This window comes from Aulostomus chinensis, chromosome 12 (assembly GCF_037954235.1).
Source record: "Aulostomus chinensis isolate RoL2024-O1b breed Wild chromosome 12, RoL_Achi_v1.0, whole genome shotgun sequence".
NCBI classification, from domain to species: domain Eukaryota; kingdom Metazoa; phylum Chordata; class Actinopteri; order Syngnathiformes; family Aulostomidae; genus Aulostomus; species Aulostomus chinensis.
In genome coordinates, this window is record NC_141331.1 from 20396184 (window position 1) to 20414597 (window position 18414).

At 38.9% G+C, this 18414-nt stretch overlaps 1 protein-coding gene across 1 annotated transcript in view; it reads right to left on the reverse strand.

The window, feature by feature from the left end:
• LOC147252456 (contactin-associated protein-like 5) overlaps nt 1–18414 on the reverse strand; it is a 93253-nt gene that overhangs the window by 14374 nt on the left and 60465 nt on the right. The window contains exons 13-17 of the mRNA XM_086220771.1: nt 13548–13748; nt 7723–7879; nt 7100–7227; nt 4037–4207; nt 2096–2314 (exon numbers count right to left, since the gene is read on the reverse strand). Coding sequence (XP_086076897.1) covers nt 2096–2314; nt 4037–4207; nt 7100–7227; nt 7723–7879; nt 13548–13748 — 876 coding nt within the window. The remainder of the gene's footprint in view (nt 1–2095; nt 2315–4036; nt 4208–7099; nt 7228–7722; nt 7880–13547; nt 13749–18414) is intronic.

Here is an 18414-nt window from a genome sequence, read left to right on the forward strand (position 1 = left end):
ACTTCCTGCAATATTATGCTATGAAAAAAAAAGGGTTGTGCAGACAATCCCGAAACATAATGCTCCCGGCCTACAGCTTTAGCTGGCACGGGTGAATAAAAAAAAATTAGGCCAGCAAAATTAAAATCGCCTCTCCAATTGACTTCACAATGCACTTTCTTGAGACGGCAGAATACATATCCCAAATCTGATGTTGGTTGTATGAGCAGTTGTTGAGATAATAATTAAGTAAAAGACTTATCATAGATATATTTGAAGGTTGTATCCACACGGTGAAAGTTAATCCCTGGTATACCCCCACCATCAGGCAACTGAACTCTGACAGTTCATTGGTTTTGTTTCAGATTTTGTTAACATCAAAATCAAGGATGTCCTAATTCTATATTCTGAAGACATTTTTAACATTGTGGCTGTGGGCACATAATTTACTTGGCTATTTCCAACATCCTTCGCCAGTCTCGTTATTTGTGTTGATATTAGTTACTGTCCATATTAGCGCTCTTTCTAACCCTCTGCTGATATCAGAGGTTCTGTTTTGTTTTTTTTCCAAAAATGTAAAAGCTGAACCAATAAAAACAGACATGTTATATCTTCGGTGAGTTAATTTAGAGAAGAGATAAAGAGATAAAGTTTGAAGGTAGATTGTGTGAAGCCATGCCACAAAAGAAGTCCTAACTTAGCAGTCAGCGCTTAAGATTATCAACCTTATACGTGATATGAATTGTTATGGCTGTGATTCACAGTTACAGTGCCAATTACACCGGTATTTACAAATGAAAATGCTCATTTGCCATACAGGCTCCATCATATTGTGAAGGTTTAATGCTGTGCTGCTCCATGGAAACAGCACTGTAAAAAGGCAAACACCCTGACGTGTTCAAAGGTATGAGGGACTGGTCAAGGCTGCCTACGGCTTTAATTTGTTACATTTTTTTTTTTTATCTTCAAGTCAATGATCCATTACGTATATGAACTGAAGCCTAACATGGAACCCACAAAAACACTTTAATCATATCCCTTTCTGCTTCACGAAATAGCAGTTAAGATGCATTAAGATGTCAGATGGAGTGAGAAGAGCGATACAATAGGCAGACAAATCGAGTAAGAGAAAAACAAAACGACATAAAATGACAAAGCCCTCAATGTTTGTTGAAAATCGTTGCTATATAATTTTTCAAATCAGATTTGGAAAAAAGGAAGGTTCCCACTGAAACAGGTTATGCATATTTTTATTGGTCCTCCTGTTTAAAAACATCCCTTCATCCAGATCTTTATATCGCAAAAATATAAGTTGATCAGAAACTTTGATGAATTATTGATTTAATGCAATTAAATCATCTTATGACCTAAATGTAAGGGGATTTTGGTATCTTTTCCCCAGCAAAGTAATTTCAGTGCTAATTAATACCTACACCAATTTTGTAATGTGAACACATACATTGTTTACCTAAAAACCTGCAGATTTGCATGAAATTTGGCAGAATGATAAAACTGTGGTTTGAGAACATTTGGTAAAATTTTGAATTTGATTCGGAAGTGGATCTGTGTGATTTTAGCTTGTACATGGAGGGTTGCGAGTGACCAGTGGAGGGCAGCAGTATGCCTCAGCTGCACCAAATAAAAGCAAATTAAAAGATGATCAACCCATTTATATTATTGAAAACCGAAGTGGTTTTGTAAAATGATGATGAAAAAGCTTTCATCATTAATCTGACATTTACCCATATCTTGCTTATCCCAGCCAAAATTGACATATATAATTGACTTAGATTAATAAATGAATTCATGTATGAATTATAAAATCTACAATTATTTAGATTGAAGAATTGATTAAAAGTATTTTGAAGCTTATATTCTTTACATCATTGTTTAATTGCATGAAGTCTTCAATTTGACCTCTTTTGCATTAAAGCTTCATAGGACATCAGTGTGCATCCATGTTTATACATTTCTTTGGGGAAAAAAAAAAACACGATAGGAACCACCAAAAAAAAAAGTGTCTCGATTAGCTGCCCAGGCAACTGGGCACAAATAAATGCAGTGTGAATTGTGAGTAAACTGCTTTGGAGGTCTACTCAATGTGATGTGAGCCCACCTACAAACAGCTGGCTGCCGAGCTTTAAAGGCAGGTGTCCATCGGCTGGAGCCTCCAGGAAGTGGACAGGGAGCTGGTCGACCTGCAGGGAGGCCTCCTTCACATTGTGTTCAACCCTCACGTAGTGCCACTGCCTGTCATTCAGAGGGAGGTGGGACTTTACAGACAGGACCCTTGGACCGTTTCCCCCATCAAAGGAGAAAGACACCACTGAGGGAGCTAGTAAGGTCAGAGGGGAAGATTTACATAAATTATTCTCCCTATCTTCCCTTTCAGATGCAGGTGACTTGTTTATGTGAATTTATGTAGCGATCAAGAGAATTCTTAAATCCTGATCTTACCTGAGAACAAATGAGAACTGCTAAAGTGGTGGTAAATACCATATTTTTAAATTGTTTGAACCAACTCAGATCTGTGCATACACAATGGGGCTCCATATATCCTGAGAACTCCTCACTCAGGCTTGTCAACAAGGCTGTAATCAAAATCTGTAATCAGCACTGTCACATCGATTTCATCTCCCTGTAATATCTAAACAAATCTACCGCTGCTTGAAGTAGCTCTATTTGTCATGCAAATGTTCTCTGTGTTATTATACTGGCTGATAAATACAAGCTCATGCCCCTGATATCCATTATATAATCGGAAGAACCCAGAGACTCCATTGCATTCCTAATTAAACACATTAGCATGCTACTTTCTTTGGTACCTGCACTCCTAGCATGCCAATATTGTTCAATTTTATCCTTTTACATGTAAGAGTATACTAATTAATTGAAACAGTTGTTAAATGTCCATTTCCTTCATTTCCAAATGTATGAGATTTCTGTAAAGAATGTCAGTGGTAATCAGAAACTTAAGAAATTCTAACGATTTCTTTTATAGCATAAAATACATCAGTAGAAGCCAAACTTGAATCTTTGAAAGCATTCAAGTGTCTTGAAGACAGTGGTTCCATACAGTCGAAACATGAGACAGCAGACGTTGTTGTAGATGTTGAACATCATCACCCCAAGAACAGAAGAAGAATGAGTCTAATTGTGGTGGTATTGAAGTCATGCGTCTGCAAATGAAGCGTGTTCATAGCATAATGTTAGCTTTGGAGATGCTTCAAAAGGGAAAAAAAAAAAAAATCACACAAGTGCTGTTTCTTTTTGAAGATTATCTTGTGAAATAAGATGTGCAAGTCTCATACAATATTGTTTGCCACAAACATAATAAAACATTTATATTTGTTTTAAAAGCTGACACGATGATTCGACTTTTTCTAGCATCATGTAAAATAGTACCGACAGGCTTCACAAACAAGGTAAAAAAAAAACAAACTTGAAAAGTCATGGAATTTGAAAAAATACAATTCTCATGCCTGGAATTTTTGTTTTATATAAAAATAGAAATTTCAGTGAAAACATAGTTATGGAATTTTTGTTCTAAGGGTAAGGGAAAGTCATGCATATCAATTGGTAAAAATGAGCAATTACCCTTTTTGAGAGGTGTTTGTAATACCATGGGTGCCACTGTCACAAATGTTCGAGGGAATACTCAAAGAAATATTTGTGTTTGAATCAATATAAAGCACTACAAGTACTTAACATCGACACCCACTATAACCTCAATAAAAAATTCTTTATTCATTCTGGTGCACTCCTTATGGATTTCAGCATGGTAGTGGTAAGGAAGGCTTTGAAAGTCAGCCCTAACAGCATTACAGAAGTGTTGACTGTGTCATTAGGAATACATCATGCAGCACAGCCCTGACAGCTGCCTTCTCTGGGAAATTAACCTGCCATCTATAGTACCGGTAGCTCTCCATCTGAGAAAAGCAGAAAATATCTTCTTCTTTTTTTTTCTTTCTTTCTTGTGAGCTACAAGCCTTTTCCACTGTCCTTCCTATATAATGTGTGCATGGTAAAATTATGTATGATGCTTATCTCCACTTACAGCTGAGCTCCACTCTGATGAAGTCCTTAAGGCCCAGGTTCTCAAGAAACACTCCTGCAGGAGAACTAGTTTTGAAGTAGAAGGAGATATCAGAGGCGGGCTCAGCCTGTGAGGTGTGGAAGTAGATGTAGGAGGAGTCTTGGTAGAAAGTGGCAGCGTTCCATATAGACACTACAACAGAAAGAAAACGAAAGGTAGTGAATCGAAAGGATTTTTTTTCTTAATTAGGTGAACTTCATTTGTCTTGACATGTTTTCCTGTCATCTCTCTGGTTGTCTTTCTTATGACACTAGGAAGAGTATGATATAAATACAGTAAAAACGTACTCTGGATTAAAAAGAAAACATAAGGGTGTTCTACATATTGCTGAGGAAAACTATGAAACATTCCCTAGCTGCTCTTAGCAAAATGAGAACACTGTACCATGAACAAAAAAGACAGAAAGCAAAGAAGAAAGCAAAGAATGTTAAAGAAAAAGGCAGAGAATAGAAATCAGCACTTAAATGCAACAATAGAAGATAAATTGTTACATGATTTGAGTTATGATAAAGTTTTTCCATTGCTTGTGATTAGTGAAACTAAATGTGTCAGAGAGAGGTCTACCTCTGGCCACTGGACAATGTTTCCCAACCTTCTCCCTAAGGTGACAATATAATAATGTCATACTTTTTGACACCCCTTTTTTCTACTCAGAGAAAATATGTATCATCACATAACGAGAGAATGTTCACTGAATGCATAACTCTGTCAAGGTGAACTTTCGGCCCCCAATATTTGTGTTATTCATCCCTAATTGAAACTGTAGGCAGTGATGAGCGGGTCCTCCCTCCCCCACCCACATCACTGTGTATGGCTGTTCAGTAGAGTGAGAGGCAGGTGAGACCTGATAATATTGGATCTTGAATGAAGGAGCAGACTTGTGGAAGAGCCATTGTGCACACACACACTTGTGCACAATGGCACACTTGTGCAAGATTGTGGTGCACATACAGCTTCCAGTCTAGACTAGGTAGCGCTAGAGAATACACACTTACTTGATATCATGTTGCTTTACATCACATGAAGAGACAACAGTGTGATTTTGATGTAAATCAGATGATGTTTGTTAAATCAGGCTTACTTACTATAACCACTAGGTTAGACCACTTCATTTCAGCTTGTAGGTGTCTTCAGGCTCGGGCTCTCAACAAATGTGTGAAGCTTGAGAAACATCTGAGCATGTGGACTATATTTTCAACAGTTTCCTGATATATAGGGCCACTCTGCCAATGCATTTCAGCCAGTCAGTCTTCACAGCAACTCATCACTAAGTTCCTAAGGCATTTCTCAACAAATTTTCAGATCATCTGGTTGATCCACTCGGAGGAGTACATCAAAATCCCTAAGGGGCTCCTGTCTGGGTCTAAGAGGTTACACTGTCTGACAATGCTGCAGTGAGATCAGTGATTTTCCAAAGACAGTCTGGACCAGAGGGAGAGCTGAAGCTTCAGTGTGACGCTGAAAATCATTCATAAAAAATTCAGCTCATACTCAGCATTTGCATTTGCAAGTCTAAAACAATTGCTTTCTGTATTTGACCAGACAGAAAAAGCTGCTATTTCTGTAGCAAGGACAAAGTATACTGATTCACACCAACCTTTTAGAAGTCACCTTTCCTGGCAGGCTGTTAATTGGTATGACCTCCCAAATAATTCTCAATCTCTACTTGGAGTGGTTTTTCATTACAAAAAGATGACAACGTTGTAACTCAGTAGTCGTCCGTGAATGCAATGCACTTAAGACCAATGAGGGAGTGTTTCCAACTCGAGGGAATAAACATGTTCTTTTTGCTGACAGGTCATTGTCAATATGGCTCAGCAAGTTGTCTGTTACTGCGTTGTCCAATTCCAATCTAAACTGAAGGTCGTCCCAGTGTCAAATGCATATGAGCTCTACCACCAACACGCTAAGCCTTTGCTGCAACCTAACTACCGTATATGTCTGCAGTTCTACAGCTGTTACCTGAGGGAACGGCCCACAGTTTACAGCATTGTAGCACAATATACTGGTTACCGTGGTTACCAGAGGGTTTCCTGTAAGTGTGAAAGACTCTGTGAATATAATGCTTAGTTAGAAAATGTGTCTTTTGATTTGTTAAGGATCAGAATGACACATTATCTAAAAAAAAAAAAAGTGTTTTATAATCTTTATACACACACATTACATGTAAATAAGCTACAAATAAATATCATTTTATGCTTCAAGAACAAAATGAAGTTATTTTGTTGGCATATATTAAACCTCTTTATGTTGACGCCTGGCATCTTTTCTTATCTTTATTTTATTTGTTTCTTTCCTGTTACTTTCTCACTGGAAAATGTATGACACATTGCTTCTTTGAATGTTTGTAATTTTGCAAATAAAAAAGTTTGTTGTGAAACATGGACTTCTTGTTGGTGTGAGGGTAACATAAGAGCACTGTCCTAATTATAGCATTTCAAGCCCTTACAGCCTCTCCCACTCAATCACTGACCGGGAAACAACAGTGAAGTCTGTGAGGGTGGAGAGAGGAATTAGGCCTATGGTCCCCCAAGGAAAATGGTTATACAGAGCTTTTTGTTTATCTCTTTTAAAAGGAAAAGAAACAGCCTCTCAGCCTTTTGCCAGAGTTTGTGTCAAGGCAGGAAAAACAAGATGTCTTAATGTGTGAGTTACATGAAGTGTGCATAGCGTCATATGACAGGTAATGCCTTGCCAAATAATGAACAACTTTAGCAATGAAAATGACATGACTGGACACAAAGAGTGAACCCACACAGAGAAAACAGTAAGGCACCCTATGACACCTCTAAAACCAATATATCACAATAACGTAACAGGTATTTCATTTATCTACGAGACATAATGAGAGAATTTGAGATTTTGACTGATACGAGTGGCTGCCTACAGCCTACAGCTCACTCTTGGATGTAAAGTGGTATCTATAGAACACTGTTGGACTGACCAGCAGAATTGCAGGAGATCAAGACCTCCTCCTGCTACTAAATCTGGCACAGTTGTGTCAATATTGAGGTGATCACCTACTGTCTCCATAACAACGCAGAGGGCCAACATGGTAGATGGCCTGTGAGCCTGTTCTGTTGAGATCTCCAATCACTATCTTGCTCACTGGTAGGTGGTCTTTATACGAGAGAATTCCTTTGTCTTTGGCCCTGTGACAGACAAAAAGAAAAAAAAAGAGAGAGAAAATAAATAAATAATACCATATAGCCCTGAGGAGCAAGATGGCCTTTTGGGGGTCCGGTTAAGGGCCTTCATTCATCTGCATTAGCACAGAATGCAGAGTAAACACATTAAAAGGGAGCAATCTATCACAATTTAGACAAGTGCCTCTGGAAATATGCAAACTGAGCTGAATCCAGGGTAGCATTGCTGTGGATTAACAAACAAAATGCAAAGATATTCATAGTGTTGAATACACCAAAGCAAATACATTTCTTTTTCATTCAAAGCTTGAAAATTTGAATTTGTTTTTTCATTAATGTTCTATTAGCTATAAGCTATAATCAATCATTTTGGAGTAAACACTGGAACATTAAGGCTTTGTGGTCAAAGAAATAGTCTAATTAGATCATCACACCATCCAAAACACTTCATGGTGTGATGGGATAAACGATGAATTGCCTGGGATTGTTTACGTCTGGTACCATGCTTCTGTGTCAGCATCACAGTTGCAGAAGTAGTTCATGTCCATGCAGTTCTCCTCCAGACTGCAGGAGCACTGCTGAATCCTGGGCAGGTAGCCTCCCCAGTAGCTTCGCCTCTCTCCGTGTCGGTCCAGCCACCAGGCCTGAGGGCTGCCATCTACAATGACACACCAGTCAGTCGGTCTCAATCCAATACAGTACTCTGGAAAAGTGAACTCCTATGGAATACATTTATACTGCACTTTCTGCCGAACCACTCAAAGCACTTTACCAAACACTCGCATTAGCCCATTAAAACACACATTCATAGACTGATGGCAGACACTGCCATGCGAAGGGCCAACCTGCTCCTCAGGAGTTGTTAGAGGTTTAATTAGAGATTAGATTACTTGACTGTGGCGACTGCCATTTCAATAATTGCTTGAAACTCCCAGCAGATAGAGTAAGTGGCAAGAGAGAGCTAACATTTATGTCTGGGTTGATGACCTCTACTCTCCCAGAGATGGTTCTTTTTCAGGTTGTTACAATAAAGTAAATCCTGTGAGTCATATGATGGTGCCTGACCGAGCTGCTGGTACCGACCAACAAGATAGGTGGTGTGCAGCCCACACCAACTGGTTACAGAGATGTTGACTTTATCTGCTGGGCCTGAAAACTTAAAACTCTCTTACTGATGTACACACAGAAATGTTACATTGATCATAAATATCTCATGATGACTTGGCTGACGGTCCATCCATAGGAGCGCCATCAACAGAAGAAACAGAGCTGAATCAATGTCTGCGTAAAAGGGAGAGCCAAAGCAGTGGGACATGGTCACATACAGATGAGGACCCTGTTGCTTTACATGTCACACCAATATGCCATTCAAAATCACACACTGAGAGGGCATTAATAAGGCTTTATTTCAGTCAGTGTGAGCAAGCAAAGCTGCATAATGATGGGGTCCTCTTAACAACAGTTTAAAATGAGTTTCTTTGTATAATGGGGTACACTCATTTTGTGGAGTTGGGAGAAAAGTCACAAAGAAAACACCTTATAATTTTCAACAGATCTATTTTTCATAGTTCATGTTAAGCACTACCCTAGTTTGATGAACACACTCAAAGATCGTTTAGGAAAAAAGAGTATTTGATGACTTTTAAGGCAACTTTCTCTTCTGTCCGACTGCTAACACCTTTGCTGATAAGCAGTCAGCTGTCTGGTGAGAGGACAGAAGGGTATTTACGTGTTTGTATGGCTAAAAATGATGCACAGTGAGCGTATTTCCCAAATTTTTGGTGTGTCCTGTTAAAGCATGATCACAAACTTGAAGCAAAGCACAAAAGAAAAAAAATAAGAGTTTTCTCTCAAATTGTGAGGAGAATTACTAGCATATTACCACCTTTTCCTAGTTGACGTCGGGCCAATGAGTCACTGGATAACATTTTACAGTTATCACAGTTCTTTACCACAAACTGCTTCAGGAAAATGAATTGGAGGGCCACAAAATGTTACCTGACAAGCTGTGTGTGATTGGAAATGAGGCTACAACAAAGCCGTAAAAGCACGATTCATTTCCTCCTCTATGAGGTTAAATGCTTCCACTTCAATCATCTGTCACACACACACACAAAAGGAACATGAAGGGAAAGCCCATTAAGCTTCATGTCACTACACATAATCAAGCGTCACATGCTACCATGCTTTCTTCCTATCCAGCATACATTAAAGCTACATTAGGCATCATTTTTGTGTACTGATACAAATGTCATTTGATCTAAATCACAGCGTCTGAGGCTATATGAGATGCCAAGACCACCTGCAACTGCTCTGAATAGGATGAGTCATTACTAATTCCGATGCCTTATTTAGACCAAAATGAGAGAAACCTACTTGATGACAATGACAGTCAGGCAGTGCAGCCAGGACAAGAAATAATGAAGCGACATTAGCATGCAAGCCACCATTTACAATTCAGAGGTTGAAAATAACACCTCTTAATTGTGTGTTTCTTTGTTGTCTATTGTCTCTATATTTCTGTCCTTGACTGTCTGTATCCATATCATTCTGCAGCACGTTTGAAATGCTATTCAGGCTCTGAGGTGCACACACAAAAATAGCAATAATCAATAGTTCCTCTTTTTTTTGGCAGGGGGGGGGGGGGTCATCATAGCCTTAGTAGGAGTTATTTGTATGAATATTATATAAATGAATGTAAAAAATAATGCAAAGTTCAAATTTAATGACTGCTGTATACCATACTTCCAGCCAGGCCAGCCAGTTGCAAACACATATGTAAAGGTGTTAAAGAAGCTTTGTTGCTCATGAAGAACATCTGTTGGTTTTATTGAAAAAAAAAAAACAACTTAAATGAATCCAAAATGAAAAAAGAATATGCTGTGAAACACATTTCAAAATAGCAAAATGTCACATGAGCAGGATGATGCTGGCATGGTTTATGATTACACTGCCATGTAAGGAATAAATGTGTTTCCCCTGTGTTGAATGGAAATACACTGGACACTGTTGAAAGAATAGGAAATGACAATGAAAATCTATGTCCTAAGTAAACAGGAGGGACTGATGGCTGGCACCTGATATGTTAACCTATACTACAGGAATGTAAGGTTAACTCCATAACTGGAGGCGGAAGGCTGGAAGTGACCTCAGGTGTTCCTGGCTCATGCCTGCATCTTATCCAGTAGGCTGGAACAGCTGCTGTTGTTTTCGTCCCTGTAAATTAGTATGGTAAATGCAATAATTAAATATGTTGTGAAGTAGTGAAAGGGGATGTTGATGTCTAAGTAATGCGCAAACAGCAGATGTCTATATCGAGGAAAAAAGACATCTCTCATATCCCCTTCACACAAATCTAGTCATTTATGGGCTTGTCCTGGTGGCAGTTCAGAGTTAATTTAACCTGCAAACCTTTGAAAATCAGTTTGCTTGGAAAGTAACACCGATCCATCCCTGGTGAGCTACACTAGTATAGAAAGGCTCATTGAAATGATGTCAATAATCATAGTAACCAACTGGAGCACCTATACTGACCATATTCAGTGCATCAGACATGCGAATCATCATCTGTATTTTTTCGTAGCAAGTGCTTTTTTTTCTCTCTTTTTTTTCCCTTATCAAGCAACAAGGTCTTCTGGGCATTTAAACAATACTGCACTCAGAACTGTTTTATACCTTTTCAGTACTCACAAACAGTTTTCTCAAGCTCACAAAGACATTTTTCCCAATTTGCCGCTCCCATATTTCTTTCTGAATCCACAATGTAGACAGTGCCAGCCAGGTATACTTAGCTGGCAGCTAATGGCAACTGATGGCTCACAAGAAAAAAAAACAACCGTCCAAACACCTCCATTTATAACAACAGAAACTTTGATTTCAGCTAAAAACATACTACAACCCTGCAGGGACTTGCTCATGGTCGTGGTGAGCAAGACCAGCTGCTAGATTCAGTTGCACCAACTAGCTTATTCTTCCTCAACAAAGTGCAGAAGTGGAAGTGTACTTAATAATTTGTGCATGATAAAATTAAAATTTAAAATGACAAGATCTCTGTAGAAATAGATATGTTGTGCTATGGGGCATGCAGACCAAACAGAGTTAGCATGGCTGCTTCAAAACACAGTTTATGCTCTGCAAGGCAAAGGTAACATCCTAGTCCACTAGTGTTATCCCCATTGAGTTGAACAAGTACGTGTCCTTGAACAAGATACTGACCTCCTAATTGCTCCTGCTATCTACACCATCGATGTATGAGTGTGTGTGAGTTTGTATCTAGCAAGTTAGCATCTAGCCTAACAGCTGTAGTTTAAAGGAATGTCTTTTAGAGTGGACAACAGAACATTGCCAAGTAATAAGATTAATAATTTCTGTTTGCTTTGTGATGTAAAAATGTTTTTCTTAAGAATTATACTACAGAGTGGTAGCCCCGGAAAAAGCTTGACTATTGTAACTAACTCAATGCTTTGATTGAAGCTATCCCCAGTGCATTCTATTTCAGGGCTATCCAAGGACAGCTTACGCAACCGTCAAGGTAAAACTTGCATTGGTTTTTAAGTGAAGATAATAAGATAACGGTACATTGAATAAGAATTAAAAAAAAAAAAAACGTTTGTCATCAATGCTCATAGTATTTCTAGGCCATCCAGCCATTTAGCAGCAAACTCTGTTACACAGCTGGATTTCACGTTATTAAAATATATTATATACTGTGTTTGTCCCTAAAGCAAAAAAAAAAAAGAAGTCCTAATCTGAGGCATTCATTGAGAAGCATTGCATAAAGCCTCTTAGGTTGTCCCCCTACCTGAAGATTTCAATTTGAATACTGCTTCAGTTGCCATGGTTACACCTCACTGACATCATCATCCAACAGCGTTATTGTCAGTGTCAGCTAGCTTCTCCAAAATGGACAACAAAGAGAAAATAGAAAGAAAAACAGGCTGGAGAGGAGAGAGGAGTGTTATGCTCCTTCAAGTAGATGGTAAGTAACCCAGATAAGGTAAGCAGAAATAACAGACCAAATCATTGCAAGATGTCTTGCTATTCTTCAACAAGTCAACAATGTCTAGTGGGTTTCCCCCTGTCATGAAAAATGGCTTGGATGTCTAGAATAAATTCAGTCATATTTTTTCCCTACCCTATTTCAGTTTTAAGAGACTGGTGGGGATCCTTTTAAATTCATGAAGGAAAATGGCCGTTCCTTTTTGCAAAGCATACTTGGTTACAAGGTTTTCCTTTCCATAATCCTACTGAAATAATCAAGGTCATTTTATTCCACTCATTTTATTCCCCTTTGATTCCTTGATGAAGAGAAATCTTTGCTGTGTTTTTGTGCAAATAGGCATGAAGAAGGGAAAAAAAGAATAAACTTACATGTCCCTTAATTCAGTAACAAGGGTGATTTTGCTGCCCATCCACGAATGCCTCCTTCTTTCTCTCTACCTTTACTGCCCTCTTTCTCTATTTTCCTGATACAGTCGCCTTCCTCAATTTCTCATCAGTGACAAGTCGGCAAGTAACTACAACAAAATGTTCCACTGTTCACAAAATGTCTTTTTAAGCTGTAGTATACTGTAGTTTACAATGGTTGATGTGGTGAGCAGTTCCTTAACTCTGAAGACGGTCATGAGCACAGGCTTGTGTCTTTGTCTTTTCCTTCATATTCCTCTTATTGCTTTGTGCCCAATAAATCTTTTTTTATTTTCATGATTCATTTGCTCATCGTTTTTTTGGTTTGAAACGTCTCTGAAACATTAATGGAGGAAATGAGTGAGAAACTTACTTTCATCAGCGCCACTCTAAAAATAAGGGGTGACTGTTGAGCCACTGATCCAATGTAGACCCAAGTGGGCCAGGGAGCCCCCGCAGAGCCACATTATCATCTCACTGTATTATAAATCTATATAGGTCTCCAGATCCACAGCAATTCTAGTGCCACAACACACATGACTAGGCCTCGACACACTGGATGCTGCTCACCGTTTCTCTGCCTTTGGACCAAACAGACTGGCAGTCGCAAGGTTTAGCTCAGTCCAGTTCGACACAACAAACAGTCCAGAACACACTAATTTGTAGAGCAGTTAAGCATTCTCAAGGTTGAGGATAGGTTCGCTAGCTGGAACTGCTTTGATCATGGGGACCTTGTCCTTGGTGGAAAAGAATTTCCTCTTCTTTGATGTTTGTCATGATTATAATCTTGTTTGCTCTAAATCTCAGCTGAATAAATCATTGTTAACTTCTCTCTTCCAGTGCTCTTATTTAGGTTTTACCGTGTCAGTCAACAGACACCATCAGTGAACATTCAATACTCAGAGCAAAATAAAACTCACCTTTTGTATTGAAGAGACGGGACTTCCTGCAGTTGTAAACCACTTCCTGTTGACAGTGGTCAGACCTTGATACAATGGCGTGCAGTTGCTGGGCGGAGATGCTGTAGTTGAACGCCATTACATGCGGTCTCTGAAGAGAGAAGCCCTGGACTCTGACTGGAACCGTGCTGTTGTGGCTCAACACTGTCCACACCTTCTCCTCTAAAAGAAAAACATCGATCTATCAACATAAATCCACAGGTATTCAGTTTCATCTGTTAACATAAACTCAGATTTCTCAACTTTTTCTCAAAATATAAAACTGCATTTTTAGCATGGACTCATTGCAATAGCTGTCCTCTCCTCTAAAATAAAAAGCAAGTAAACTGATTAATGCTGTTTGTTTTCCAGAAAAACACAATAACCAAAGATTTTACCCAAACATGCAAGCCTCAAATTTGCATAAGTGTGCTCTTGAGAGTGTGAATTCTGTTTTCAGTCATAAACAAATAAGACAGCATTGGTGACTGTCAGAATATTTGTTGAAAACTGGTAAAGTGGCTTTAAAGAGACAGCCATTCTTTAGAAAAATCAATTTTTGATGAAAAGAGTAAGAAAACTTTAGTAAGAAGAGGTTGTTTTACTTGAGACAGGAGACACAGGAAGAAAGCCCAAAGAAGCCATTGCACCTTAGAAAGAGGTCCAAGTCTGGAAGTAGCACATTACAGTTGTGTACCCCTCTGTCACTGTGACCTAAACCACCACATTTTTTTCAGATCTTCCTTGAGTCCCAGTGGATATTAGCACAACATATGCAGACATTTCCTCAAGGTATTCCTGAGATATCACGTTTATTTAAAATTAAAGTGAACTTTGAGCACCAACACCTTTTCAGTTTATTCTTGAGTCCAAATGTAAGTTTGTATTTCTAGAGATATTGTGGCCAGATCATCAACTCGAAAACATAATACCTCCAGGCTATGAAAGAACACAACAAACCAGAAAAACCACTGTCAAAATCACTCATAATAAGTGAACATGGCAAGGCTGGCCATAGCAGCACTGCAGTTGTTTGTGTGGGCGAGCTGCGTACAGCTGGACATAGCCACCCAATTACAATCCATCCATCCATCCATTTTCTTCTGCTTATTCCTTTCTATTAAGGGTCGCTGGAGCCTATCCCAGCATCAACAGGCGAGAGGCGGGGTTCACCCTGGTGGTTCACTTGATGTCTTTGGACGGTGGGAGGAAGCCGGAGTACCCGGAGAGAACCCACGCAGGCACGGGGAGAACATGCAAACTCCACACAGAAAGATCCCGCGCCTGCCCGGGACTCGAACCCGGAACCTTCTTGTTGTGAGGCCACAGTGCTAACCACTGCACCACCGCGCAGCCCCTCAATTAGAATCCTGACCCCCAATAATATAATAATCACAGTGACATAAAGTATATTATCTGTACCAGACACTCATTGCAGCCATATTCTAATCCCTGTTTGTGAGGTCAGGTGACCACCATTCATGTCAGGACATTCAATGCCAATTACATTCAAGCTCAGTTATTACATGATAACAGTTGGCTGATAGAATGCTCATGAAGAATGGTTGCCATTATCCCCACAATCATGTAATTCCCAAAGTGACATTTTGGTTGTCACGATGGTATTAACATCTGGTTTTTCACCTCATAAATGTCATCATATCGCCTTAAAAAAAAAAAAATCCAAATACTGTATTTCACTGGCACAATCATTTTGTTATGAGTGGGTTAGCACAGTGCGACCTAAATATTACCACAGCAAAGGCTGACTACTTCTTATTGGTTGTGCCACACTGACATCTACAACTCAGTTCTGCCATCGTATCAGTGGGCTTCCCCCTGATGAACCTTATCCGGCTCATTCATGCTACAATGCGTTTACATGTTTCTAACTGGATATATACATGGATATTACATATGTGTTATCTTTTGTGTCTTTGTCATACTATTTTCCTTTTATTACCATGTTATACTAAGCTACAATTTGTAACCCGCAATCCAATGTTTCCAAATGTTGTGATATTTTTGCTGCGTCTACACAATGCATATATCTTTTTGTGAAAGGAATAATCTATCTTTTTGATATTTTATTTACTTTAATACAGATGTGGAGTATGATACCAGAGAAACATCAGATTTATCAGAAATGTTCTTATAATATAAGCCAGTCTGATGTTAAATAGACACGCCATGCCCTGGGTCCATAATCTCAGTTAACGAATTGATGCACACGGTTTATAAACCATTCTCTCAGATTCATTATCTTTGCCCCTGGATTTGCTAACGGGGCCTGGGAAGCTGCTCGGTGATCATATTGTTTATGTTGCCAACTTTCCCTGGAGCCACAGGGTTTGTTGTAAACAAGAGAGTGCTGTTTCATTCTGGAGACAGTGGGATGCAGCAGCCCACCACCGCTTTAGAAATCCATGGGCATTGATTGCAAAACCATGGCCAGGGATTATGAATAAACCAAGTACAAATTTGCTTTCTCAGCTGAGGAGTGTCTCAAATATCTTGGGTGATTTGGTTTGCCTGGAACACAGCCCAGTCTACATTGTTACCATTTCTTATTCTTATTTTAATTTACGGCAGGGTAGACATGGGAAGTGTGTTGCTGTTTCCCGCTGGTAAAAGAAAACAACAGGACATTTGGTCTTTTGCAAATGAAAACAATGTGTGTTTATTTGCATATAGAGTGGAGAAGTGAGATCTGATCACAAGTGGTCACTCGAGACAGATGTGGGGACGCATTCTAATGTCAGGTGTGAACTCATATACTTGGAGCTGTCCACTTGTAATTGGATCACTCAGGATGCATGGTAAGGCCTTGTCTGAACAGGGCCTTTGATTGCATTAGAGTGAGAGATTTTTCAACAATTCTAATCTAAAAAAAAAAACATTAAAACTGAGGGTGAAATTAAAAAATGTGTGCAAATAAGACTAAAAAGACCCATGTAATTCATAAAGCAACCACAAAGATTAAACACAGCTCAAACTGTGCTGCCAAGGAAAGTGCTACAGTGCTATTTGCATGAATTTAAATGAAGTAATATGAATATTTTGGGAGCAAAACTGTTCCTTTTCTATCCTATTACAAACAAAGTCCAGGTCACAAACACGTACACTTACAGACAATGTGGTTAGAGTGAAAATATTATCCTCTTTAGAAAGAAGGGGGTACCTGAAGCACATTCATCATAACCAGTATACATTCAAAATGTAATACATTCCAAATCACTTGGTGTAATTTAAAAATAATAAGTTACATTATATTACTACTAGTAAAAGGTACAGCAACTGTTGATTTTTTCTTTCTCCGGTGCTGTGAAGCTCTGGATTGGGCATTGGAATAGCTTTTTTTTACAGAAACTTGGTTGGGAACTCAAGTTACTTTCATAGTAAGTAACTGCAAAAACCCCACTGAAATTATGTAAGTAATGCATTAAGTTACTGCTTTTCCCTCAGGGCTAATATATCATTGTATCTGTTTTGTAATGAGTTACTCCAAACACTGAATAACAACAACAACAACACTACTACTACTACTACTAATACTGCTACTAATAATAAGTTTTTAAAGCTCCTTGAAACATATGTGCCTGTGTCAGTTTCCTCAATTCTATGACATCTCTTTTTACCTTCACTCCAACTGATGACGTCTTCAAACAATCTGACAGTGTGCATTTGAAGACGCTAATTAATTTCCGACAGGGATATCAAATCCAAAATATAATTTCTCTATTTCATTTTAAATTCCGTGCTAGAAGTTTTGAAGAATGCTTCTCCACCTCATCGGTCAGGATTTCATGAGGATATTATTTTTGCTCACCTACACTCTGCCATTGTGTGATTGTGTGCTTGGAAAACATCGACTGTGCTATTTTTACTTGGCCACATGGATAACTGCAATCCGATGCAAAACAAGGACAAACTGCATTCAGTTGCAAATCTGTAGTAATTGTGCTGTAATGTCATTTGTGCAATGATGTTGCAACTGGACAGTGAGCTGGTGCATGTGGTTCATTGTCAGGCTCCAATCCGTTCATTGTGAATTCAAAACACAGGAAACTGGAAAAATCAACATAATCTTCAATGTATTTAGATTTTAGTAGTTCTTGAATTCTGGACAGGTGGACATTCAGTGAGTAACATCATTGATATACATCTGAGAGACGCCTTAGCTCATTAGCGTCGCTGGTGACTTTTTGCATCAATGGAAAGCCTAATGACTTCACTGCTTTACCAGCAACACTTAAGCAGCCTTTCTGCCTCACCAGTGAAACTAACACCTCACACTTCCTCACAATAAACAACAGATAACATCATTATCTAACAATATTTCCATCTCTTTCTGTGTGCAAAATGAATCTCTTTTTTTTTTAGAAAAACTTTACATGAAGAATCCATGCTCAAGTTAGTTTGCTGAAGCCTATTGGGACTTCATATTTACCCTGCCTTAGAGAAAATCCCTCCCTACTTTGTGAATATTGACATCAGGTTGTCAAGCTGAGAGTTATTTACATCTCTAATGTACTCTGTGATTGAGGTCAAGTTGTGGCATCTCCATATAAAGGGAATATTGAAAACCTGCTGGAAAAAGACAGCAAGAGGTGGGAGCACTCCCTTTTGTAATGTCAATGGCACATTAACCTTGCACAGGACAAAGTATCTTGGGAAGTCGTGACAGCAATAAGTGATGAATATGTCTCCAGTGTGTCAAAAACTGTGTCTGACTTCCTTTTGTCCTGACACCTCATGAAGATGGTGGATCTTTCTCTCTCTGTCACATTTTAGGTGATACCTCAGAAGATATAGATCACAATGTGTTCTTGCCTGAATGAGCTCACAC